At 34.2% G+C, this 27,273-nt stretch overlaps 1 protein-coding gene across 1 annotated transcript in view; it reads right to left on the bottom strand.

Annotated features, from left to right (window-relative positions):
• LOC136980462 (FAST kinase domain-containing protein 1, mitochondrial-like) overlaps window positions 1-23,801 on the bottom strand; it is a 30,821-nt gene extending 7,020 nt beyond the window's left edge. Inside the window, exons 1-4 of the mRNA XM_067276571.1 lie at window positions 23,281-23,801; window positions 14,315-16,020; window positions 12,917-13,050; window positions 6,839-6,970 (exon numbers count right to left, since the gene is read on the bottom strand). Coding sequence (XP_067132672.1) covers window positions 6,839-6,970; window positions 12,917-13,050; window positions 14,315-16,020; window positions 23,281-23,595 — 2,287 coding nt within the window. The 5' untranslated portion in view covers window positions 23,596-23,801. The remainder of the gene's footprint in view (window positions 1-6,838; window positions 6,971-12,916; window positions 13,051-14,314; window positions 16,021-23,280) is intronic.
• Window positions 23,802-27,273: the final 3,472 nt, after the last annotated feature.

Below are 27,273 nucleotides of genomic sequence, written 5' to 3'. Positions count from 1 at the left end.
TGGTTATTGTTTTTCAATATAAGAGACTAACAGATTAAACTATATCAGGCATAAATATAAAAAGTTTGAGTTTTAAATTATTGAAATATTAATCATCAATAATTTGAACTAGACTTTTTACTTAAATATAGCATGGGCCATTGAATGCACAGTTTGGAAAATAGTTTCTGGAATTTTAAGCAACAGAGATTTCATATCTATAGAGCCTAAATTAATTATTCAACACCAAAATAAATTTTAGCATTTGAAAATAACGTTCTATCATTTTTCAGAGAGTTTTTAATTTTATTAACATCTGTTGTTAATAGAATAATATGTTTCCTAGTAAGATAACAAAGTGATTAACATTAATTTAACAAATAAATCCTATTCATCAAAGCACAAACTGCAATAATTGTAATTTAAATATATAATACATGTTTTCAAAAAAGTTTATTTTCCTCATGCATGTCCAAGAATACATTCATCTGAATATTAAATTCATATACAAAATTTCCTTAAGAACTTCAGCTATACAAATTAACTGTTCTAATATTTATATCTGGACACCTCTGTGGGAACACCGGGGCGAAGACGGAGTTGTACCTCCTTTTTCTCGGCGTTCAGGTCGGCAAGACCCTCCCCACTGTCAAGGATGGCTAAATTTATCGCGATATCCCGTTTTATCAGGATCGGTACTTAATTGTCAGGTCGAGTGGAGGAAGTGTGGGGTCGTCGATAAGAAAAACGGCAATATCCGTAGTAGCAGGACAACACAGATAAGATTTATTAGAACAGAGAATCGAGTACATCGAAGCGACACATTCCGTCCCTAATCGCAGGAGAGAGAGAGCTCACAATTGTTAGGGGATTCATACCTCTCGGTTATCGCTTATGATCGAGAAGGTTCTTCGGGTCGGCTGAAGGTTCTTCTAGCGTCTTCCCTGGCGGTGAGCGGCAGGATCGGCTTCGAGGCGGAGGCTCCGGCGTCTGGAATGGCCTTCGTACAGGACTCGGGTCAGCAGGTCGTTCCCCTTCTTCCGACCTCTTTCTTAGATCTCTTCCCCCTTTATATACCCCCGGTCCCTTCCGTAACGATCACCAATCGCGATGGAGGGTGGTGACTTGAGTTCCATGACTCAGGTGGGATCCGGAGAAGGAGGGAAGCGGTTTTGACGGCGGAAGACTGTACATCCTTCGAAGCTTGATCGTTATCACGAATCTCGATCGTTATCTCCCGAGGGGATTTGAAATAATGAAAATTTAAACTCGGACCAGCTCAATTCGGTCCTCACACTGCCTCGGACTTTTGAAATCGAACTTGGTCCTAAACGGGACAAGTTTGATTTTATTTACTGTCCGGGCATTCGCTTTTATGGAAGGTTACTCTCTCTCGGATAGCGGAGAAATAATTCGTACTCATTTTATAGATACCTATTATAAAGCGGTAGAGAGTTGATTGCGATACAGTAATAGGATATACAAAACATAGGCTGAGTTAAAATGGGTCGTTCTGTTGTCTGGTAGTATCAGATTGATACAATGGTAATTCGTCAACGTCTGTGGACGGATGCCTGTTGATGAGTAGTGACGAACACCGTTGATTGGCTGGAGGTCTGGAGGTCGAAGACAAAGGTTGTAGTTTGAGGAAACACGTGGGTGCGTTATTTTCTTTGTTCGTTTGTTCGTGGGTTCGTACGTTGATGGGATACTACTGGATATTAGATGGTGATGGTTGACGAAAATCGCAGGTAAGTTCTTGATAGAATTATGGTAAAGTTAACGTGGCTGATAGCTGATACTGTCTTGGTATCCAAAAATAAAGATTAAAATGTACGTAATAGCACTAAGTTCATTGTTATAGGTAGAGGTATGATAACATATAGGTAAAGTGGGGTTTACTACTCTCTCTCTCGGAGAATTATAGGCTAGGCGACTCCACTAGCCGTAAAAGGGCCGTAAAACCCCTCGCCGTAAAAGCTTTTAATCACGTGACCTATTTGCGTTTGCGCTCGGATTGCGGTGGAGGTCCGGCTAGCGAAGCTTTTTACGGCGACAGTACTATTACGGTGTATACGTGATATATCAATATAAAGACAATAATTATATTCTACGAGTTTTCTCTATACTATAATTACAAATATAGTAAAAGTAATATCTTTACTTTCATATATTGACTTTTATTATTATATTATTAAGATAATATACAGCATTTATAAGCTTAGCTTTTTTATTATATACTCCTCTAAATTGAAGGATTTTCCTTTGGCCGTTCATATCGCGTGTTTTAGGCATCCATTATTATAATCGGGATACCTCTTGTCGTAGATACATGAATACTTTTGGATGTTTTCGATAAATCTTTCCAGATCTTCTAGAATAGCCACGAGAGAACGTACACAAAATCTCGTTTTCCGCCATTTTCGCACCGTGTCACGATGACCTAGATTTAACTGACTTCTGATTGGTGGATGGTACCAGTTTACGGTCGTATTCACTTCGAAAGTTGAACACTGCTCAACTCGCTTTTACGTTGGTTTTACGACCTGCTCAGGCGTAAAATATCATGGTCACGTGATTAAAAGCTTTTACGGCGAGGAGTTTTACGGCCCTTTTACGGCTAGTGGAGTCGCGGCCTTATAGCTAATAAAATATAAACATTTCTCTGAACGCTAACATTCAAAACTTCTAAAGGTAAAAATTTTATAATCGAATACAATTTCCGATATTCCTATGAATATACGAAACTTTAATATTGTTAATTAGAAAGATATAAACTCTGAATACGAGAAGTGCTAAAAATATACATATATAGATAATTGTTTGGGTTAGTGGGGTTATGGAGGAACCCTCAATGAGATTAACAATTATTGCAAACTTTTGCTTTGGCTTTGACCTTGGTTTCCTTGCTACTAAATAGTAAATATTCATAGTTTTTCTGCGGCTCGCGTTGTATGGGGCAGTCTAATGACCACATAGGGAAGTAAGTGGTCTCACACGTAAGTAAGTCGTGATGTTGCCATAGCATATAGGATTGGCTATCCCTAGATAGCGCGATACCTGGATGTTTAGTCTCAACTTGCAAAGATGCTTAAATTGACAGTTAGGGCTACCGCGATTGACTACACTGGATAATATTTAAATAGCGAAATCGGATGTATAGGTTCGAACATCGCGTAACCTTCCGGGAATTGGTGGATATATATTATGGTTAAGGCCCCGTTTAGAAGAGATCGTAATAACTGTATCGTAATAAATGAAAGGTATTGTAATAAATGAATTAGTCCCTTTTTGTTTTATGGCTTCTATCTCTGAATTTAAGGCTGATTGAGTTGACAAGGTGTCTAGGGAGTAGACTATGGTCGCTTTGATAGGGCACTTCTCCCGAGTCAACTTCTTCCCTCCCTAAAATAGGGAAATATGGGTATTAGCATTAACGTCCGTTTCCTTTTGGGGAGTAATGGTTCTCCAATGGTGGGGAGATAGGTTATGATTGACATATATATATATATATAGAAGGGTTGTTTACTAGAATTCGATCGACCTTTTTCTACGCTCCGCATGCGATTATAGTGTTATCGATAATTTCAATAGGCAATTTAAAGTTTAAGGAGAGGACGATCGACTCGTGGCGGGCAAAATTAATCGAGGGATGCGGTTACGTCTAAGCATAACCCATGGTTGGTCTTCCACCGGGCCGCGACTTTCGAAGGGCATATGGGGAGCATGATTTCTTGTTCCCCAGTCGTTTCCGCTTCACACATTTCGCTTTCTAGCTCGGATTCCTCTAACTCGCTTTCGCTTTCTGGTTCCGACGGTTCTTTCGGTAGTGGAGGGAGTACGGAGGCCAGAATAGTTTCATCCCAAGGGTCGGGTAGTTCGCTAGGTGGTGGCGTGGTCCTTAATGTGTCTTCTCCTTGTGATACCTCCGATTGATCGACGGTCATGTCAGCGTCATTCCGCTGTATTTTCGGTCGCTTAATCTTCCTATGGGCCGTCTTTCTTCGGCGTTTCTTTTTCCGATGTGCTATAGCGTCCCTGGTAAAAGGCGCTCGGAGCGTTCGTATTTGCCCTGGGTTCGGGAGGACGTTTCTCTTGACTCTTGGATCCTTTTATCTTCCGTTTTACGGGTTTGGAAGGTGAACAAAAGTGAACGACCTTTCCATCCGGTAGAATCACCTGGCTATTATGGAAATCGAGATTCAATCGCACTGTTTCAAGAATGTCTCGCCCTATTATGCCGTCACACGGAGAGGTGATCTCTGCTCGAACGATTCTCCAAAACTGAGGGAACTTGTGTCCCCTTAATTTAAAGATGGGAACCGCTGTGCCTATGGTCGGAATAGAATTTCCCTGTGAACCTGCCATCTTCCTTTTGATACCAAATTTAACGGGCGCTTTACCCTTCAAGTTGTTTGCTAGATTAGTTGATATAAGCGTGCCTTCAGCTCCGAGATCAACTTGCATCTTCACAGGAATATTATTAATGTAAACTAAAATGATAGGTTTAGGTCTGGAAGAGGTTCTCGTTAATCCGATCCTGCCTTTCCATTTCGTGTCGCTCTCCTCTCCTGTCGAATTGGTATACAGGGGAGAAAAAGTTCTGCAGGAATCAGTATATCGTCAGTTCCACTTAACTATAGGATTTCTTTTAGGTCTAATTCGAGGTCGTTGACCTTTGACACTTTGCACTTGGCCTCTCCAGCGATCTCGATCCTCTGCTGGAGACTGGGATCTGAATCGAACTCTATTTCTATCATTTCCTATGTCGTTATTGTTATTATATCGGTTCTGGTGTTGATTCTGGTCGCTCGGTCGGTCGGGTCTGCGGTTGGGATTGACATAGGTGGGATTCGCAAAACTTCCCCGATCGTTTCGTCTCCCCGAGGGGGTCGTATAATTGCGTGGAGTTATACCTTGAGTGAGCCCGTCTATTCTACTTTTAAGTTCTTCCAGTGTCTTTGTTAATTGCGTTAAATCGTTCAATGGGGGATGATCGGTTGATCGCAGGTTAATTGTCCGCAGGTTCCCGCGTGAACGCGCAGTGAGTTCTTCAATCGTTTCTTCATTAATTGCGGCGTCTAAGGCCTCATTGAAGGTTTTTGGGACATGACTCATTACCCTTTGTTTTATACTCGGTGTAATACCGTTTAAAAATTGGACCTTTAGGCGTTCGTCCAATTCCTTTCTCTGTACTCTCTGGATGATAGCGGTTTCCGCTGCATCCGCACCGGGTTCCGGCGTGATTTCTATTTCTATCGCTAGCGCTTGCAATCGGGCGGCATATGGTTGAACATCTTCATCCCTTCGTTGCACGCAAGAATAAAATCTATTTAATCTAAAAGTGAGAGGCACTCGATCAAAGCGCTGGAGCATAAGTCGCTTGAATTTGTCGAAATCGTCGACTTCCTTGATTCGCCGATCCTTTCGTACGAATTCCCGGGCTATCCCCGCTAGTTTTAACTTCGCTACTGCCAGCATTTGCGCTTTCGACCATGCGGCAACCTTCATAATATCTGCCAAAGAATCGAAAAAGTCCGTTACACGGGGGCCTTGCGGGTCTCCTGTGAATACGGAGCAGCAATGGAATAATCCCGCCTAGACCACCGAACATAAGGGGGTTCGTCGGGTCGTCCGGGATTCGCTGGATTAGCAGGCCCTGCCGCAGGTTGAGGATTGGGTTCCATGATTGGTACTTATAAGAAAGGCCCTAACTCGACTGAAATCGACCTTGTTGTACGGATATGGCTTTTTTGTTTTTCTTACCGATAGTTCGAAAAAGTCAAACCCCACTCCTGAAAAACCAATTTGTGGGAACGCCGGGGCGAAGACGGAGTTGTACCTCCTTTTTCTCGGCGTTCAGGTCGACAAGACTCTCCCCACTGTCAAGGATGGCTAAATTTATCGCAATATCCCGTTTTATCAGGATCGGTACTTAATTGTCAGGTCGAGTGGAGGAAGTGTGGGGTCGTCGATAAGAAAAACGGCAATATCCGTAGTAGCAGGACAACACAGATAAGATTTATTAGAACAGAGAATCGAGTACATCGAAGCGACACATTCCGTCCCTAATCGCAGGAGAGAGAGAGCTCACAATTGTTAGGGGATTCATACCTCTCGGTTATCGCTTATGATCGAGAAGGTTCTTCAAGTCGGCTGAAGGTTTTTCTAGCGTCTTCCCTGGCGGTGAGCGGCAGGATCGGCTTCGAGGCGGAGGCTCCGGCGTCTGGAATGGCCTTCGTACAGGACTCGGGTCAGCGGGTCGTTCCCCTTCTTCCGACCTCTTTCTTAGATCTCTTCCCCCTTTATATACCCCCGGTCCCTTCCGTAACGATCACCAATTGCGATGGAGGGTGGTGACTTGAGTTCCATGACTCAGGTGGGATCCGGAGAAGGAGGGAAGCGGTTTTGACGGCGGAAGACTGTACATCCTTTGAAGCTTGATCGTTATCGCGAATCTCAATCGTTATCTCCCGAGGGGATTTGAAATAATGAAAATTTAAACTTGAACCGACTCAATTCGGTCCTCACACCTCTCTATGGAGAGTGAATACAGTAATCACATCATAGACTGAACTATAAATAAACTTATATGACTGATAAAACTGTGAGATTCACCCTATAAATTACATTTTTATTATTTAAAATTTTCCTACACACAATAATGACTATTTAGTTCTTTATAATAGTATTTGTTCAAAAGATATCAACAATACTTTATCAAATTTTAATAAATTTATAGATTATTCTGAAAAGTTTATAAAATTATCAATTATTAAAACCTAATATATGTAAATAATTAGTTACTCTATAATATATGTAAATAATTAAATAAAAAGTTACTCTATTTATGTCATACTTTTATCAGCAATATACCAGCAATATTTTTCATGGAACCATGGCACAGTTTCCTCTGGATTATCTAAACACACTGCACGGTTAAGTTTCATTAACAACTTGCGTACTTTTGAAACATAACTAAGAGGCATGTCTAAAAAGATTAAAAAAATAAATTGATTGATTGAAATAAAGCAATATATCAATCTTTATTGTATTAGGCACCAGCCCATTTACAAAGGAATATTAATGACAAAGAAAATTATATTTTTAGAATTATGTTATAAAGTTTAAGAATCCACATAACAATTATAAACAATGCAATGTAATTATAAAATATTTTACATTTTATCTTCCAAATTAGGCAGATATTTCTTCCTACAGAAATGTACAACAAGCATTCATAGAATGTGTGCTTTCAAGTACTAACATATTACATACATACACACATACATGCAAGAAAGACATTGGCTGTACACAAAGTGTTTAGCCGGCAGAAAAGAGGGTAAGGGAAACGGGAGGAGGAGTAGAGAGAGGAGATAGACAGTAGAGAAAGGTAGGATCCCTCTGAATGGCATACATAAGGTTACAGTACCCTCTATGTTTGATGTTGGCATGCAGTTTTTAGGCTGCAAGGCTGTAGTCCCCAGAAGGGTCTAAAAGAAAACTTGAGTGTAGCAAGCACCAATGATTCCACGCCACCATGAATAGCTAAGTGTAGAAGTTAGTGCCAAGTGGCTGTTAGTAGGAAGACATCTATTTAAAACTAATATAATTGAACGCGATCACAAAGCTTAATACTACTTAACAGCTAGACAGACAGCGTGAAAAGCAAATGAACACAATGACAAACTAGACGAGACGAATGGACCGACAGAGACAAATATGCAAGATCTCAAAAAATTTTTTATTTATTTATTTATTTTTTTAGCTTTTATTATTATTATTTTTTAAATGTTAACTTACTCACTAATTAAACTAACCTACCATAACCTAGGACAACTTAACCAGACAGCTAAAGCTAACAAACCTTAATCTAATTTAACCTAACCGGAAACCAAGCTAAGAGTCCCTAATCTAACTTAGAACTAGGACTAACCAAATTTAGACTGAAAAAAAAAAAACAGAAGATAAGAATTAAAATACAAAGTTCAAAGGCAGCTATATATGAACAGTTGAAACAAAGCAAGGAAAAGCTAATTGCCATCCGTGCTCCCAGAGTGAGTGCTCTCAAGAGCCCCACTAAGGGATATGAATGTGAGTAGATGATGGAACATTGTACGTGTGTGAATGAGTTGGTGCAGATTGCAAGGCCAGTTGTACCCTTCAAGAATAGTAGCTCTCATTAAACTAACCTTAATGTGATTGTACCTATTGCAGCAAAAAACTAAGTGAAGTGGTGTTTGGTCTTCCTGAATATCACAATCGTATTGTGGATTGTTCCCAAGGTTAAATCTATGCAAGTATTGCTTAAAGTTGTCATGTCCTATATGTAGCTGAGTAAGAGTGTAACTAAGGTAAAAGTGGCAAAAAATTGCAGTAGTGTCAACCTTGGAGATGAAAGTGTAGGCGAGTCTATCAATGGTGTCATGATCCCAGCTGTCTTGCCAGAGAATGAAGATTTGCTTCTTGATGTGATTGTTGATGTATGAGATAGGAATGTAACTAAAAGTACTAGTGACTGAAGACTTTGCAGCTTGTTTGGCAAGACAGTCAGCAGTCTCATTGCCAAGAACCCCTCCATGATCCAGGACATATTGGAAATCTATTCTAATGTTGTTGTCTAAGTGTCTGTGAATGTGGTGTATGAGATGGACTAACATATTACAGCATAATTTCAGTTTTCAATATTTAATACATAATTGATACAGTTTATATAAACTGAATTACAGTTTAATCTTATCTGTATTGAAACATACTTGACTTTGATGAAAATGTTTAAACAAGAAACAATTCTCTGAAAGACCTTTCCTTTGAGTTATCTATATCCATGGAAGTGTCTACAATTATGCATGCATTCTGTGTCCTGTTGTATATATTGCTCTAAAAACTTCTGATTATTTGTGTCACCAATGATTTTTTTTAATCAATATTTGATCCTATAATAGTCACAAAAGTCTATGGCCAGCTTTATTTACAATCATGTATATCTCTTGTTCCAATTGTATTTATTTTATGTTTATGAATGCTTCTGTATAAAAATTGTAACATTTAAAAAAAAAATACTTACTACCATCTAATTGTATTATTGAAGATACCACAATTCACACCCTATACAGCAATACACATAGAAAAATCAATAGTCTGTCTGGATAATTCTAGTTTGAGATACAGCATGTAGTAAAACCTCCCTTGAAATTAGAATTATCTTCCAGAAGTACTGAACAAACGTTTTTCCAATTTGCCTAAGTATAAAATAGTCTATAGTTTTATTTATTAATATATAAAAACCTACCATATTTCCCATTGTGTAAAATACAATAGAGCATAAAGTACAGCTATAATTTAGTATAGATTATTTTAGGGAAGAAAAGTAACATTTTAAAAAAAAATGAGAGATGAAATTCTAATGTAGAATTCAACAAATATTTTTTATTCATAGAAAATGTCCTCTGTCAGAGTTAGTTCAATTCTTTTTGGCATTTTTTAAGAACAGAAGTTCTAATCCATCTCATTTTGCCATCATGTTTATTCTAGTAAATTTTAACTTAAATTATTACCCAAGAGTTCATTTATAATGCCAATTAGAGAAACAACTAATACAAATAGACTAGATTGATCATTTATTACTAAAAAAATAAATAAAAATGAATATATTAAATAGTCTATTTGCTTCAAGATACTATTGACCTTATTGACAAGACTATGTCTTTTTTATAAAATCGTACTGCCTGCTGGCTTACCAGCTTAGAGGTATGATGGAGTACATGTCAGAAGTTGCAATTTGACACAAAGTATTAAGTGCCCAAATCATGCATGCATAAAAAAAACCAGACTTGTAGATACTCAGGGGATTGAGAACCCAGTCAAAATAAAATTCAAAATGGTGACACACTCTACAAACAGGCAGTAGTGCAAGATTTACACATGTGTTGCTTGTTGGAAAGTTGGAAATTGAATTTTGACAAACACATGTGTTGGGAAATTCAAAATGAGAAATAGAGTTTTGATAAATGAATGTTTGAAAAAAAACCCATTTACTTGTCCCGTGTTATTCCCGACATACCTCTGGTCATCACATGCTGATCTTGACTGGTTGACCCGAGATATCTCATTTCAGCATCGGAACATTTTTCAAAGTAGATGGTGATAGTTGTTATAATTTTATATTACAACTAACTTTCGAAATATAACTTGTTTTCTTTTTACATTTTATTAATATATATATATATATATATATTATAATATTATATATTATTTGTGCAAAATAATAAAATAATTTTGGATGATAGCCAGGATTATCTTTTTCAAAAATAGGAAATTTTTGTTAGGCATCAACAAAAATTCAACCCGGGTGACATGCAATGGAAAGAAATTTCAAAATTGGATAGGTTAATTTCACTGAAAATGCATCATGGATGACCTCGTGGTTGTGGCTGTGGTCAAGGCTGGCGAAGTTTCAAAGATTATGCTCAAAACCAGCAATACCAAAGATTGGAGAATGAGAACAAGATCTGCCATGAGCATCGAAGTGATTCCGCTTAGCAGTGAGTCTCCAAGACATAGTCTTGTCCCAAATACGGCTTTGTCATTTTACTTGTATATTTGCTTTAGTTTTGCTTTTTTCTTTATTAGGTAATTTATAATCAGATGTATTTCATTCTAGTTTGTCTTAAGGCTCACAGTATCAAAATTAAGAACATTTAGGCTTTTGTTAGTGTCAGATTGATTTTTATTTATTGTAATGCAAGAAGACTACACAATTATCTATGAATTGTTATTAACTTGTACTTCTTTACTTAAAGCAGAAAAGTTTGGCAATACTATTTAAAGGATCAGAAATTCAATACTGCTTTTCACATTGTGGAAAATCTGACCTTTGACAAAATATTTTTTGTCAAAGGTTAGGAAATGTTTGACTTTTTAAAAATTAACTAACAAGAATTATTTATCAACTTCAGAAAGTAACTGTAATAAATCATAACATAGCACAAAATCTCTGAACGTGCAATTTGAAAATAACAATTGATATGATTGCATCATCATAATAGTTAGCACTGACTTAAACATTAATCTAAATTAATGTTTAAGCCAGTGTCAGTGCAATTAATCTAATATATAAAATTACTTGTCCTGACTGACTGACTGAGTGATTGATTCATCATTGCCCAGAGCAAACTGCTGAACCTAAAGAGGTAAAAATTTGGTACACAGTTAGGGTTTGTCATGAAAACACACACTAAGAAGGGATTTTTGGAAATTCCCCCATGGGGGAGAAGGAAAGGATTAAGGCTTAACCTGAAGAATGGCTTCTACTGTGCTATTTTAGATGTGATTTTTTGTTTCCAACTACGTTTAGTTTTCATTGAGTACTTATGTGTATTAAATTGATAATATTTCAGACATTGTTATAAATATTTTTATATATTTTGATTTTTTAACCAAATGTTTGAACCAAGTTAAATTTGAATTTGTTATTGCATGTTGGTTTGATCATAGAACAATTGTAAAGGTTTCAGAAAATTGATCAAATTGAAAACAGTTCATTTGATTGTCAGCAATTCTTGTCATTCTCAGTGGTATGTGTTATATAACAATTACTATGGTTGTTGAAATGCTGAATATAAATGGCGTTTGCTTGCAAAATCCGCATGGGCAAAGTTGCGGGTAACAGCTAGTTTTAAAATAAAATACTAATGAATATTTTAAATACGGTATTATTAAATACAGTATTAAACCACAACTATATTAGATATAATTTAAAATTCTTTCACATTTTTTTTGTCCGTATACAACTAAAATTATGTAAATTAAAGGTTAGGCATACTTAGTTATCTATTTATTAGCAAAACAATCTATAATGAAGGAAACCATATCAATTATAAAAAAAAATCTATAGTAAAAAATAATGCTATGAGAAAAGCAATAAAAAACTTCAATAATAATAATAATATTAATCATGAAAATTTATAGATCTTAGTACTACATTTGTAAAAGAAGAAATAAGTTCATTTATTAAAATGAAATGTTATGACTGCTACAGTCAAACCATCTTCAGCAAACAAAAACTGAATAGAATAAAACATTAAGAAATAAAATCAAATAACAAAATTGAAACTAAAACTAGAATTTAAGGATGAATTTTATACATAAAATTTAGAGATTAAGTATAGAGAAAATTCATGCACAATTGTGTAGAAGTAAATTAATGATAACAATAATAGAAACAACAACAAAATATGAGAGAGAAAAAATTTGACAGATAATAATTTTATGTTACATATTAGTGTATACATGGTATAATCCAAAAGTTCAGGGACTGCAGTAATCTATGACAACAAAAGCATGTATTTGAAGTTAGAGTGTATGAAATGGATTCTACCAAACCACCTCTACGTGTTCACGTTAATTTCACCCATGTCATGTGATTAAACCGCGAGCGCTGCTGTTTTTTTCCGGAGATAGTTACCTTTGTTCTGCGATGTAATAAAAGTGGAGTTTCAAGAACAACCTCCAATATTAAATTTTGTCAGCATTTAGGTAAAACACCTACAGAGACTTTAAAATTGCTAAGAAAAGGTGTATGGTGATTCTACCATGGCAAAGTTGAAATGTTGGAGGTTGTTCTTGAAACTCCACTTTTATTACGTTGCAGAACAAAGGTAACTAGCTCCAGAAAAAAACAGCAGCGCTTGTGGTTTAATCACATGACATGGGTGAAATTAACTTGAACACGTAGAGGTGGGTTGGTAGAATCCTTTTTATACGCTGTAACTTCAAATACATGCTTTTGTTGTCATAGATTACTGCAGTCCCCGAACTTTTGGATCGTATCACATATATCAACTTCCTTTTAAATTATAACTATAATGTAACTATAGAAAAATAAAAAAAATCATCAATAGTTTAAAAAGATAAAATAATTTCATGGAAAAAGTACCTGATATTTCTGCATCCAATTTATCCATAAATGAAACACTAAAAATTTTATGAATCAGTTCTTTTTTCAAATGTTGAAATAAAGCTAAAGCTGAAGCAGAGTGTAATATCAAAAGACCATTTTCTCCATTTTCACTATAGAAAATATAAATGACTTTCAATTAAAAATTAAAAAAAAAAAAATTATTAAGTTTTGAAATTTAAATAAAAACTATTATTAATTTTTATAAATTTTATTTAAAAAATAATTAAATAAAAATGTTTTTGGGAAAAATAGAATTAAAAATGTAAAAATATTTTTTAAAATTAACTTTATTTTCAATATGTAAAAATATTATGAGATTCACTATTAAATAATTAATTGTAAAGATACTATTACTAGTAAATAAAATCAATTTCTTTACTGCATTCAATATATGTGAGATGCCGGGGGTTACAGAGTAATGCTCTAAACCCTTTTCCCGACATCAGTCTGGTGAAGACCGCTCAAGTGTCACTGGGTGGCTGTTTAAATATAGTTGTCTGAAGATTGTTAGATCTGGAGGACTGTTTCTCCCCACACCAGTTAGAATAGTTGTATTTTCGTCCTAACTCGCGATTATGTGAAATTATCGTTCAATAGGAGGGCTAATGTCCAGTGGAGAGAGCCACGGGTAAGTTGATAGGGTGACCGGGTTGAACAATTGATATCAATGCCAGTTTAACTAAACAATAAATTTAATAAACAAAAAGGAAAGCATATGATACAATAACCTGAAATATACTGACTAAAGCTAATATCTCAATTGATCGAGAGAGAGAGAGCGTGTGTGTACAATTCTATCTATCTAACTATCATTTTAAGTACAATACTTCAGGAAAAGAACTCAATAGTTCTTGATCCGGTTCATACAATGTCAGTACGACAATCATGGATCTGGTTGAGGTCAGTAGGGAGTCTTCTAGGAGACAGAGTCCAACGGAGACAAGATGGAAGGTGAAGGCTAGTGGCGAGGGTTTTGTTTATTAGTTCTTCAAACTATATCCACTTTGTTATATTATGTATGCCCCATAGATCGGGTTTGCAGCCGTTATATCCCCATCTGGTGTGGGAATTTGATCAGGTGACCCAATGTTTTCTAGTGTTGACACTTTGTATCATTGCTGGGCTGGCTATGGTGATGGGAATTTGACTTGTTGTCAGATTTGCACCATGAGACTCGTTTACATATAGACATTCCCACGTATCAACAATTAACAATTAGCTGTTATAATATTTTTTCTCAATTAACTCCCAGATCTCAGATATATAAATATGAAAACTGGCAATTTTAGCACATCAAAAATTTATCTATTTGATGTGACAAAATTTAATATCAACAGGTCAGAAAATACTAAATTTTACAAACATTGGACTTACCTATATTTCAGCAATAATTCATTGGATTTATCTAAAAAGTCTTCAAATTCAGGACAATATCCAACAGTATAACAACAATGCATAAAATTACTAAAAGCTTTAAAGCTAAAACAATGATCACTTTTTAATATTAACTTGGCCATAGCATTGATGACATCAGATAATAAGTAACGACTATAAGCAAGATTTTGTGATACATATGAAACAAATTTTGGAGTAAATTTATTTTTAAAAGAATTATATTTATTCATACATCCTTCAATTGCAATAGTATATAAAAAGTTTGAGTCACTATATAAGAGTTTTTCAGCTGAAATTAACTTATTCAAGTTATTGAAAGTTACATTAGGCAAGTTTGATATAATTACACCATTCAATTTTGCTTTAAGATCATCTATTATTATTGAATTTCTTTTTCCATACGAATTTAGATGTAAGGCAATTGATAGCATTAATATATCATGTCCACTGAACTGTGAGCTCAACTCAAACAACTTATTAAACACTGTTTGAGGAATTTGAAATTCTTTACAAGACATTAGAAATGCAATACTAACACAGAATTTCCTTGTATTTAAATATTCCGGATTATCACAATAATGTTTACAAAATTTAGAATATATTTCTTCAAATTTATAATGTTGATAATTCATAACTTTATACCTAAATAATAAATAATACTGGCATATTTTAAATGGATCTTTAACTAATTTAATTTTATCTGCAAACTTCTCCCATAATTTGTTTAAATAATTTTTATTTGTTACAGAAAGATTAATAACACTGTCTGCAAAGATAGAACTATATGCCTCTAAAGGTAATGTATCAAACATGTCAAATAGTCTTTTTTCAATGTTTTCCTTTTCTTCAACTTTACAAAATAATGATAAGCAATATAGTATCAAAATTTGATTGTGTATAGAAAGATCATTTTGTAATAATTGGACTGCTCTATCTCGAATGACTTTCGACAAATTATCAAAATTACAGTGTCCATTTTTCACCAGTTTTGGCATAATGGACAATTGACTAATATCCATCATTGATATTTTGTCACACAATAAGTCTACTAACAGTTGCATTGTATTTATGTATTTATGTTGATTAGGTGATATCGAGAAGGCCAAAAGACACTTTATGATAACAGCAGCTGATAATGTTTCAATTTTCATTATTTCCTCTACTTTTTTAGCAAATTCTTCAATAAATGAATCTGAGAGCAATTTCTTTAAATGAATAATAGAAATTGCAATGCATTTTAATTCTTCTTCAGTTGTGATATTTTTAGAAATATCTGCAAGATGATTAACAAGAAGTGACATTAAAGTTACATTTTTATGCCCTAAATTTTCTATAGCAACTGAACAGCATGAGAGAGCTTGAAGACGAAATAAGTGATAATTTCTTTGTGCTTCACTCAAGAGATTTTGCATAACTGGTTCATTAATATCTATTCCAATTCTTCTTAATGCTAATAGAACAAAGGGTAAAATATTAACAGGTATATCATGATATTGTTGATTGATAGAAGACAATAATGTGGTAAATTTTGGATGATTTAAAACTTCTTTCTTGAATTTCACACTCATTTTGAAATTTATGAAACTTACAATTTTTTTCATATCCCCTAAAGTAACAGCAGCTTGATTAATGTGATATATAGAAGGTATAGAATCGGGATGATGAAAAAGGTGATTGAATAATTCCTATAAAAAAAAAAAATAGAACAGAAACTTAAATAAAATTTATAAATGAACAATTTTTCATTAAATACAGTGGACCCTTATGTAACATTATTAATTAGCTCAGCAACCTACAAATATAACTTTTCAAAATGTCATAATAATCTTCTTTATATAAAGTATATTGGAAAAAGTAGGCCTAATTAAAATACAAAAAGAAAGATTAAACTAAAATAATAAATATGACCAATTAAAAAAATATACAATACCCTCAAAAAATGTAAATTTAAGATGAAAATCCCTTATTTTGCAACATTGTACAGTACATAAGAAAACTTTTCACTTTTATGCACATTTATGCTTTTCCAGTTACTACACAATTGCATAAGATATTATGTTACATGAATTTTTAATATTATATAAAACAAAGGAATGATGTTGCATGAAAATAATATAACACAAGCATTCTGTTACTTGGAGGTCCACTGTATTATAAAAATATATTACTATAAACTAGTACATTTAAATCATAATTAGTGTAAAATATACTTATTTTTAATAGACTAACATTTGCATACTGCTGTAAAATAAATAACTATCAGAAACTTTTAAAATTTATAATTCAAATTAAGATAAATTTGCAAAACATCAGAGTCAAATAAAAAAATAAATATTGTAAAAACAATTTTTAATACAAAGATTTTTAATTATTTTTTTTCCATCAAAAATTAACAGAATTACAATTTATTATTCTGGAGAAAGCCATATAAAGGTAACCATACATAAAGAAAAATTTAGATATTTTGTCACAAATTCAATCTATTCACTCATGCTTTTTGTTTACTAGTGCTAGATGATAATAGTCTAATATGCATACATTTGCCTGGCAAAGACTAAGCCAGTTGTTTCTGCAATTTGCCACTATTTACCTGTGTGAAATGGAATTTTAATCATTTCTGCATATAAAAACAAAAGCTAGAAATTGCTTAAATGGAAGTGATGACTTACACAAGCACTTTCAAAAAAGGAACCCTCCTTCAAATATATTATGAACAAGCAACAACAACCTAGTAATAAAGAGTGAGATATTGTTTTTATGTTTATGTATGTATTTATCAATAGATAAATTATATTGCAATAAATGTAATTTCATGCAAAAAATATCAAAACACAATTTCTAAGGGGGTGCAAGACCAATTTTGAGATTCAAGAGGATGTCAATCACTAAAAAGGTTAAGAAATACTAGTCTACAGTGTAGCCTGAGGATGAGAGAGATCCCGAAAGCACTAGCATATTTTAATATATTTTTTGTTATTATATTAATAATCATATACCTACCATATGCACATTCTATTTTTATTTTATGACATTTTCATATTTGTGAAACTCTTCTAAAAACTGAATATTGTCTATGCAATGTCAACTAAATACCCAAACTATCAATGATAAGAAAATGCAACCAAGTTATCACATTCTCTTTATTCTAAAATGCCCATTTTTTCATACTTTAACATCCTAAAATCAGGATTTGTTTTACAGTCAACAGATCTTACAATTGATGTGAAAAGAAACTTATTAAAATTTGAGATAAAATTGCTAAAAAATATTATTTGATGATAAACCTATATTCATCAAAAGCCAATTTTTACAAAACATAATATAGTGAAAATAATAAACAAACATCTTTAATATACCCGATATGTTTTTAAAGCTATACATCCACTAAAGCCAAATATTATCGGGCTAGAAAAACAAATAAATTATTAGACAATTTGGCAATAGAGGTAGGCGTTAGGCACCATCTGTTTTTAAATTTAATAATTAAATAATTTAAATAATAATTTTAGGATTACCGGAAGAAAAGAATTGGCCTGAAACGAGACTCAAACCCGCAACTCCTGCTTACCGTGCAGATGCGTTACCAGTTACGCTACCCGGACCTTCGGTCCGATCCCATCTTCCAGCATATATATATATATATATAGATGGTTATATTGTTAGCTTATATATGCTGAAAGATGAGATCAGGCTGAAGGTCCGGGTAATGTAACTGGTAAAGCATCTGCACGGTAAGCAGGAGTTGCAGGTTTGAGTCCCGCTTCGGGCCGATTCTTTTCTTCCAGTAATTCTAAAATTATTATTTAAATTATTTAATTATTAAATTTAAAAAGAGATGGCACCTAACGCCTACCTCTATTGCCAAATTGTCTAATAATATATTTGTATTTCTAGCCCAATAATATTCGACTTTAGTGGATGTATAGTGAAAATAAGTTATTAAAAGTTTGACAATTGCAAGAATCTGTTACTGATATAATTGTCATTTATTGTCATAACTTGAATTGTTATATGAATTTAGTTTATTTAAAAAGATAACCTGAAGATAAAACATGATAAAAGAGAAAAAAAAATATAGTAAGAGTAACTGTTTTGAATGATTTGTGCTGATGATGCTATAAAAACTGATATTTCTTACAGCATACATTTATACAGTATGTGATCTGTATAATGATCTGGATAAATTAACAAATCTTTAACTGTGTGTTATAGATCTATCTATAAAATGAATTGATTGAATTTTAGATTATTTATTTTAATGAATTTGGATAATCTCTGATAAAACTACATTTAATTAAACAGGATGAACTTTTTGGAGTAGGTTACACTTCGTAAATTTTTATGATATATTGAAAATCAATGATCATCTTTGATTTCTAATATATCAAAAAAGTTAAATATGCCCGAATGTAGAGAGAAGAAAATGTGGCTTGAGGAGAATCAGATGTATTTTGGATTATGTAGTTTTTTTTTTTTTTAGAATCCTTCAGCTTTAAAGAAGTATTCAAGCAATATCACATTCATTCTGTAAAGATGAGAAAGATTTAATCATTCACATATTTAAATCATGTTTTCAGTTCTTATCTATAAAAAAATTTTTCGATGATAATTTTGATATTAAAATATTTGGTAATCAATAAGGACTAGATTCATGCATGTTTAAATTAATAATAATAAAAAATGTGCATATATATGCATGTAAAAAATTACCAGTAATATACACTAAAATTTGTATAATGACTGGGTTAATTTATTTTTCTTTATAGCCCTGTACATATGACAAGAAATGAGTCCCATAAATGATCATGTTACTTGGAAATCTCTCATTTTCCAAATTCTTAATTGTTTGAATTTGATTAAAATTATTGTAAATGTTATATTTATTAATTTAATATTGTTAAATTTAAATTTAGTTTTACATTCAGTTCAAATATAAAACATTTCATATTTGAACTGAAAGTATAAAATATAAAAATGCTTTATAGACAGTTCAAATATAAATTTTTGCATACTCATCAGAAACTGGGTAGTGGAATGATATTTTTCATGTTAAGTGTACATGGACAAAAAATTCATTGCACAGATAACAGAAAAATGTATATATGTATTTTGTGTTTATAAAGTTTATAAAGCTATGAGTGCTATAAAGTTTATAAAGCACATATCTAAATAAATGAAAATGATCACATCTGCAAAATATGCAGTAATCATCATGAATGCATATTTTATTTGTATTTTTAAAGATTCATATAAGGTACGCATTATAGGACAACCTTAATTTGATCCAAATTGTTTGAATTGAGGTTTCAACACCATAGCATTAACTCTTTAAACTAGAAATTGGCCAAAATTGGCATTACCCATTCAAAACAAAATCAGCCAATAGATAAATTGTTTGATTGGTTTTGCTATTCAAGTTCTCCATGTAACCTGAGGGATAAAAACAATTTAGTTTCCAGGTACATAGAAAATATTTTCTGAGCTTCAAGAGTTAAGGAGAAAACTATACATGCCTACAAATCTAGCTCTTAGTTATCTAAGAGCTAGATTTGTAGTTAGACAATGTTGTGTTAGATAATTAACAAAAATTTTTGTTTTCTTTGAATAATCTATTAAAATGTTATAAAATTTATGTAATATCCAGGGCTGAACTTAAGACTTATAGCCCTAAACCAGGGGTCATCAAACTATGGCCCATGGGGTCAGTTCATCTGGCCCGTTGCTGCACTGTGCCATAAATGAGCTAAAATTTAATTATTTATATGGAATAATCATAGATTGTAGATAAACTTATTATGAAAACAATTTAAAATAAGTATAAGTAAAAATGCCAAAATTAGTCCAATCTGATTTTCGCATATGACAGTAATAAAATTTTTAGATAAATCAATGAAATAAAAAGTTCAGTGACTTCTTGTAACTTTAGATATTGGAGCACTTGTTGTATAACTACTTGCAATGAAGTTTCTAAGGAAAGCAATTGCTACAGCAATTGTGTTTGTGTATTGGTAAATAAATATGCTGGTTGTCTTTATTTATTGTGTATTCAGTGTGCTGTTTTGAACAAAATGGTTATACAGCCCACGCTCATTATTCTCTGTTATATGGCCTGCTGTGAAAAAGTTGGTGACCCCTGCCCTAAGCTATAACATATAACAGGCCTTTCTCCTACATCACATAATGATACATGTAAAAATGTGAGGTCCTAAGCTATAGAGTACAGTAGAGAGTCGTTAATCCAAACCCCAGTAATCGGAACGATTTTCAGTCAGACTGTGTCGTGCTGAATTGAACGTTTTTGATACTAGATTTACTTCTAAAGTATAATTTTCATGTTTTTATATTTTTCAATATATTTATTTTGTTTGTACAAAATGAAGAAATAATTTTTAATGATACGATAGCCTCAATTATTATTATAAAAATTTTCGTTAGGCTTAAAATCGACGAAAATTCAACACAAAGCGACACGCAACGGAGAAAAATTCAACACAAAGCGACACGCAACGGAGAAAAATTTGAACATCGGACAGGTTAATATTTTTTGTACATAATTGGTAATCGGAACAAATCACTAATCTGAACAACCCCAGTCCCCAATTGATTCCGATTTTCGACTCTCTACTGTATATTCATAATGCAAGTTTACATAAGTTACAGCTTATTTAGCTTATACACAAATCAAGCCCTGGTAATTTGGCACAATAAAAACTCTGAATGACAGTCAGGACCTTAACAGAGCTGTAGACCATACCCATAAGAACATAAAGTCAAAGGAACCAATGGACCAATGGTCTATGTGTGACCCTTAATGAGATGTAACCCTGCAAAATCAACTTACTTCCACAGTGCAATCAGAAGTCACAGCCTATACTTTTAAGGCTAAAACATTTAACAGACAGTCTGGCATGGTGGTCAGATATTCTAATGACATTTATCAATAAAGAATAAAGAAAAGCCCAATTACTACATCATTCAACTATTTGAGCAATGTTTTGCTGACACTGTGTTTGACTATTCGTACCTTACCTGAATATATTTGAACAATGTGTTTCACACTGCTATTAAGCTATCCTTATATTGTAACTTTCAATATAAGACTTTTTATGTTTTTCCTGACAAGATTAGCATTTCCTTGTTTCTGTCTAGCCCATATGACTATGCAAGCTTCAAGTAATCCACACAAGTGATATTAAGTGGCCCCCACACCCCAAAACTATATGGGTGTATCAAATGAAAATGGAACAGTGGTCATAATTCAGTATATGTGTATGTGAGAGTAACAAAACTGTGTAGATGTAGAGCAGGAGGTGAAAGAGGAGAAACCCTATTGAGGAATGGACTCACCCTTGGTAAGCGCATGCAACCACGTGGTATGAGCTGGTGATCAGCCAGGCGTGTCGTCCAGCAGGCAATCAGTCTGCATCATGTTTGTAACTAAAGAAGAGCAATGCGGTACCTGGGAACGTTTGTGTGCAGCAATCAAAGCCAAGCGGCCAGGAATGTTGTCCTCTGGAGTGCTTTTGCTCCACGACAATGCATGGCCACATACGGCCACTCACACACTGAGCATGCTTGTGAAGTTTTGGTGGAGTGTGTTGGAACACCACCCACCATACAATCCCGACCTTTTACCATGTGACTTTCACATCTTTGGTCCACTAAAAAAAGCATTGCGGGATCAATGTTTTCAATCAGACAGTGAAGTCATGGACACTGTTCAAAACTGGTTTCAATCTCAGCCAAACTCTTTCTACGAATGAGGTATTCACTGCTTGGTGCAACAGTGGGACAAGTGCTTGTGTAATTTTGGAGATTACATTTGAAAAAAAATAATGGCTACTGTTCTGTTTTCATTTGATCCACCCTTATACATAACATCATACTTGATGTTATGTATAAGGGTGGGTGGTTTTGGGGGTGTGGGGGCCGGCCCCACCTATGCACTGAGATGTTTACTGTCACTCACATCTCAGTGCAAGACTACTGTACTAGTTCAAGGTAAAAAATGTTTTTGATCAGTAGAAGTTAATGTATTTACTGTTTATGTTATAAGCACTGGTCGCTGTTATGGCACATAGGGTGCATTCTTTTATTCTTCTGCGTAACTCTGTGTGAGCGACATCCGTTTAAAAATTCCTGCGGAATGCATTCCTAAATTCCGGTGGGAGTGTGCGCTGTTGAATGGCAAAAACGGCCGTTTGTAGTAGTAGTTTATAGTGGAAAGCAAAATGGCGTTCTCCATGGCTCAGATAGTTTCGTTTTGAGGTCCATTATGTGGTTTTATGAATGAAAATTTAGAAGTTGTGAAAGCACAAGTTAGTGCACGCGGTGATGTAAGTGTCTTTTCGAATTTTTTTCGAATGGTAGTTGGCATTCTAATTTTTTCGTGGCTATTTTGAATGCTCTTTCAACAAATAATTTAGTTTAGGGTTAAATTTTATAATTGAGACCCTTCTTTTGCCTTTAAAAGCTCATATTTTAGAATTATAGATTCCTCCATCACCATACTATCGATAGTGCAGGCGCTGCCATCTTTCTTTCTTTCACCATTGTTCCTAAATGACTACAAACAGCAGTGCACGCCTGTAGTAGCGGCGACGCGGAACAACCACTATTAAAGAACTCACCCATAGTACCACATGCAACCATGACATCCGCAATCAAGATGGCAACCAGAACTGCTACCATGGGGGTTCCACATTTGGAGGCAAATATCTCGTAAAGGGTTTCACAAAGGGTGGAGATATGGTTTCTTTGACTATTTTTATTCATACAGGTATGGTCTACAGCCCTATTAAGGTCCCCATAATGTTGTCATTCAGAACTGCAATTTTACTCGTATTTTCGTGTCAAATGAGAAATTTTACTGAAAAAGCATTCCAGTTTGTATAAATAAGATATTTCAATTATTTAAAAAATTAATAAAAATTACTACTACTTACTTCAATTGACTTTGAACCATAAATATCAAGTATCACTTTATCGTGACAATTTTCATATAACAATGTTCTATGCATTTCCTCGAGTGGTACTTCGAAATCGTATTCATAATGATCTTCTGAACATTCTTCCTCTGTAGTTTCTGAATTGAAAAATGAAGGTTTGGGCATGGTAAGAGGTAAAAACTGTTTGATTTGTCGTCCTCCTGATAATAAACTGGAATAATTATGATAATGAATAAAATTGTTTGTCAGTAACCTAACTATCCTGTTTCGGATAGTCAACGTTCTTAATAAAAATAATATTTTAGTTCGCATGTTAAAATATTTTGTAATCTCTTTTTACACTGTAAAACTATAACTCGACGATTACACTTCTTAACTTTAATTCAGTAAAACATCTCATATTAATTACTTATATAAGTTTATTTTCACACGAACTTAATTATCTTAAATGAAAATATACATATATATCAGTAGAAAGCATACAACACATTCTGATTCATGGAAGCCGCCATAATGAACAATTGTTCACCCTGGTGTTAAAAAATGGCATAAAACTATTAAATACAACCTACATAATGATATAATTGTCTTTTTTTACTTAAATGTTAAAAATAATTTTAATTTATCCAGAGCAAGTGAAGTATTATTTCATTAAAACGCCGTCAATTGGTGAAATCTCAACGAAGTGTTCCTAAACGTTACAAATTTACAGTTTAACGTAACCACAAGAAATACTTATAAAACCCGAAATCGGACAATTACTGCACTAATATGAGACTTCCATTGCACAATTCAAAATTTCCACTACATATCTTATGTCCAATTGCACGTTAGAATATGCATTGGATAGAAGTGATCGTTTTAGAAAGGACTGACAGGCGATAATAGCGAGGTTAAGACCGAAATTTTAAACGCAAAAACGTGTACGAGCGGGATCAGTATTCATCAGTAGAAAGCATACAACACGAACGTTCAGCGCCGCTTTCCTGTAAGCCAAGAAGTTTGACAATGGCGTTTGGAAAGTCAGTGGAATCATGCTCGACATTCCAAACGCCATTGTCAATTCTAGGCTTACAGGAAACTAGGCTTACAGGCGCTGAACGTCCGACGTACACGTTTTCGCGTTTAAAACTTCGGCCTCAACCTCGCTAATGTCACTTTCATAACTTGAACATTCAATTCACAGTAAAATTTTCGGGTGAATGGAATAATAAAAGGAAATTCGGAAAAATAAAGAAGTTCGCTCTCTAATCCCAATCTGTGAATTCAGCGTCATGGTTTTCGGGATAAGTAAACAATATCAGCAACAGTGTCGAAACGAAATCGGAAAGCTTTTAGACGTGACTGAATGCGCTAAAATCGAATGCTGCATTTGAGATTTTGTGCTTCAGTTGCTTTCTATCCGCGAATTTTCAAAAATGCATAAGATACAATGCAAGGTGATTTTGGGAGAGACAGCCGCTATTTGCATTTAGATTCACTGAAAAATGTCGCAGTGGAAAAGTTGTAGTCTGTATTTAGAAGTATGAGGGAATGTGGTCCTCAATCATTTTGAAGTCGGGAAACATTAAACTGTGATATCTTTTTCCGCGGAACACTTACAGTACAGCTTTAAAGCAGGGGTGGCAAACTTTTTTCCTTTTTGAAATCAAGAGCGCACTCGGTCTAGTATATGACGTCATTGGCATTTGCTGATTACATTCCCATGCAAAAATTATTTTACATAGTATTGATTTTTATTTTGCAACAATTTTTAATTATATATTTGATTTTTTTGCGGAACACTTAAAGTGGCTTCATGGAGCACCCGTGTTCCACGGACCACAGATTGAGAACCACGGGTCTAGAATATCGTGACAATTCGATACGTTCAGGATTATACACTAACAATTTTCAAATTTAAACAGATTACTTCGGTTTTTCTCGACCATTCTTCTTTAGAACATTCGATGAAAATCGAACGATATAGCCTAATCAGAACACGTCGTGAAAATCGAATATTAGAACGTTCGATTTTCAAATTCGACCTTTCTTTAGTAATACTTACAAGTTAGTTCGTTGATGAAATTACTCTTTTTCTTTTGTGACTATAACGTAGTAATCTTAATCTTCGCTATCGTTACTTTTGCCCGAGCAACGCCGGGCCTACCTGCTAGTAATATTATATTTTATATTTTAAAAATATTACTTTATTTTTGTTCAAATCAATCTTTCGCTTCAGAACTTATTTTTATACTGAAAATACTTATTGATACTAGGTTAGAAAACTGAACACCAAACCTTCGACTTATTCTTTGAAACGTTGTCAAAGACCACACAAAAACAAACGTTTTGCATTGAACTGCATTGGCTGCTCACTGTTCTTCAATAAAATTCCAATTTGTTTCTCCTCCAGCTAATAAATAACCCGATTATATTTTGTTGAAAAATATTGTTAATAAATTTATACAATAGCTGATCACATATAAACGTACAATGTTAAATGCAAACTTATACTATTTTCGTCCGCCATGTTGTAAGATCGACCTGTCCTCTATATACATTTCAAATACACTAAAGGAATTCGAATGATTATGTGATATATTGCTGGAATCAGTAGAAGGTCTAGTTTAAATCTTGTTCGGAGCTTATTCCGCTTTTTTTCTGAGTTAAATTCTTTCATCGCTTAAGAATTAAAAATAAATTTTAAACAGTATCTTTTTACCTATTTATTTTTCTTATTATTATTTTTTCTTACTTTTGATGTTCGGGATTCGTTCAACTTTTATCTGTTGGAATACTGGAGATATTTTATTTTCCCTGCTGTTACAGAGGGGTATGGTGGTCGGTCAAATTTTGATCCTCTCTTGGCCGTTTTGCATTTCTCGATGTTTTGATACTCCAAGAGCACAAATACTGTATACAGTGGTGCCTCGTATAACGTACGCCTCGAATAACGGACGCTCCAAACAACGGACTTTCTGTTTGGCCGTTACGTGACTCGAGCAACAGACTGGCTGCGAACAACGGACTTTCCGGCATAATTGGTGACTGCTCCATGGATGCGTTCTTTAATAGCGGTCGCTCTGCGTCTCCGCTACTACGGGAGTGCGCTGCTGTTTGTAGGCATTTAGGAACGACGGTGAAAGAAAAAAAAATGGCAGCGTCCGCACTATCGATAGTATCGTGATGGAGGAATCTATAAGTCTAAAATACGAGCTTTTAAAGGCAAAAGAAGGGTCCCAATTGTAAAATTTAACCATAAAATGGATTATTTGTTGAAAGAGCATTCAAAATAGCCATGAAAAAATTAGAATGCCAGCTACCATTCGAAAAAAATTCGTAAAGACACATCACCGCGTGCGCTAACTCGCGCTTTCACAATTTCTAAATTTTCATTCATAAAACCACATAATGGACCCGGAAACGAAACTATCTGAACCATGGAGAACGCCATGTTGCTTTCCACCGTAAACTACAGCTACAAGCGGCCGTTTTTGCCGTTCGACGGTGCGCACTCCCACCGGAATTTAGGAACGCGTTCTGCAGGAATTTTTAAACGGATGTCGCTCGCGCAGAGTTACGCGGAGGAATAAAATAACGCACCCATGTTCATTTTTTTTATGATACAGTACGGTTATTTTATGCTGCGGAACGAATTAGATGTTTTCACATGTATTTCTATGGGAAAATGCGTTTCGTATAACGGACGTTTCACTTAACGGACGTGCACCTGGAACGGATTAAGTACAGTACTGTACGTTATATGAGGCACCACTGTTTAACAATCCTTACAAAATTCTGTGTTTATATCGACGTCTGTTTTACATTATATCTCAGGGCTAGATAAACCAAAAATTTTGAATCTTGGCAGAATTATTCCTATATATGGGGTATTTATGCTGTTAAATTCTGATGGTTAAAGGTCAAGAGGGTCGGAAGATAAAGGGTTCATGTGCCATATCTTGAGTGGAGTCAGACTTAATGAAAAGTTTACTCGTTTTTGGGCAT

The sequence above is a fragment of the Centruroides vittatus genome, unplaced genomic scaffold (assembly GCF_030686945.1).
Source record: "Centruroides vittatus isolate TY-2023 unplaced genomic scaffold, ASM3068694v2 contig_7, whole genome shotgun sequence".
NCBI lineage: Eukaryota > Metazoa > Arthropoda > Arachnida > Scorpiones > Buthidae > Centruroides > Centruroides vittatus.
This window is presented reverse-complemented; position numbering and strand designations above follow the sequence as displayed.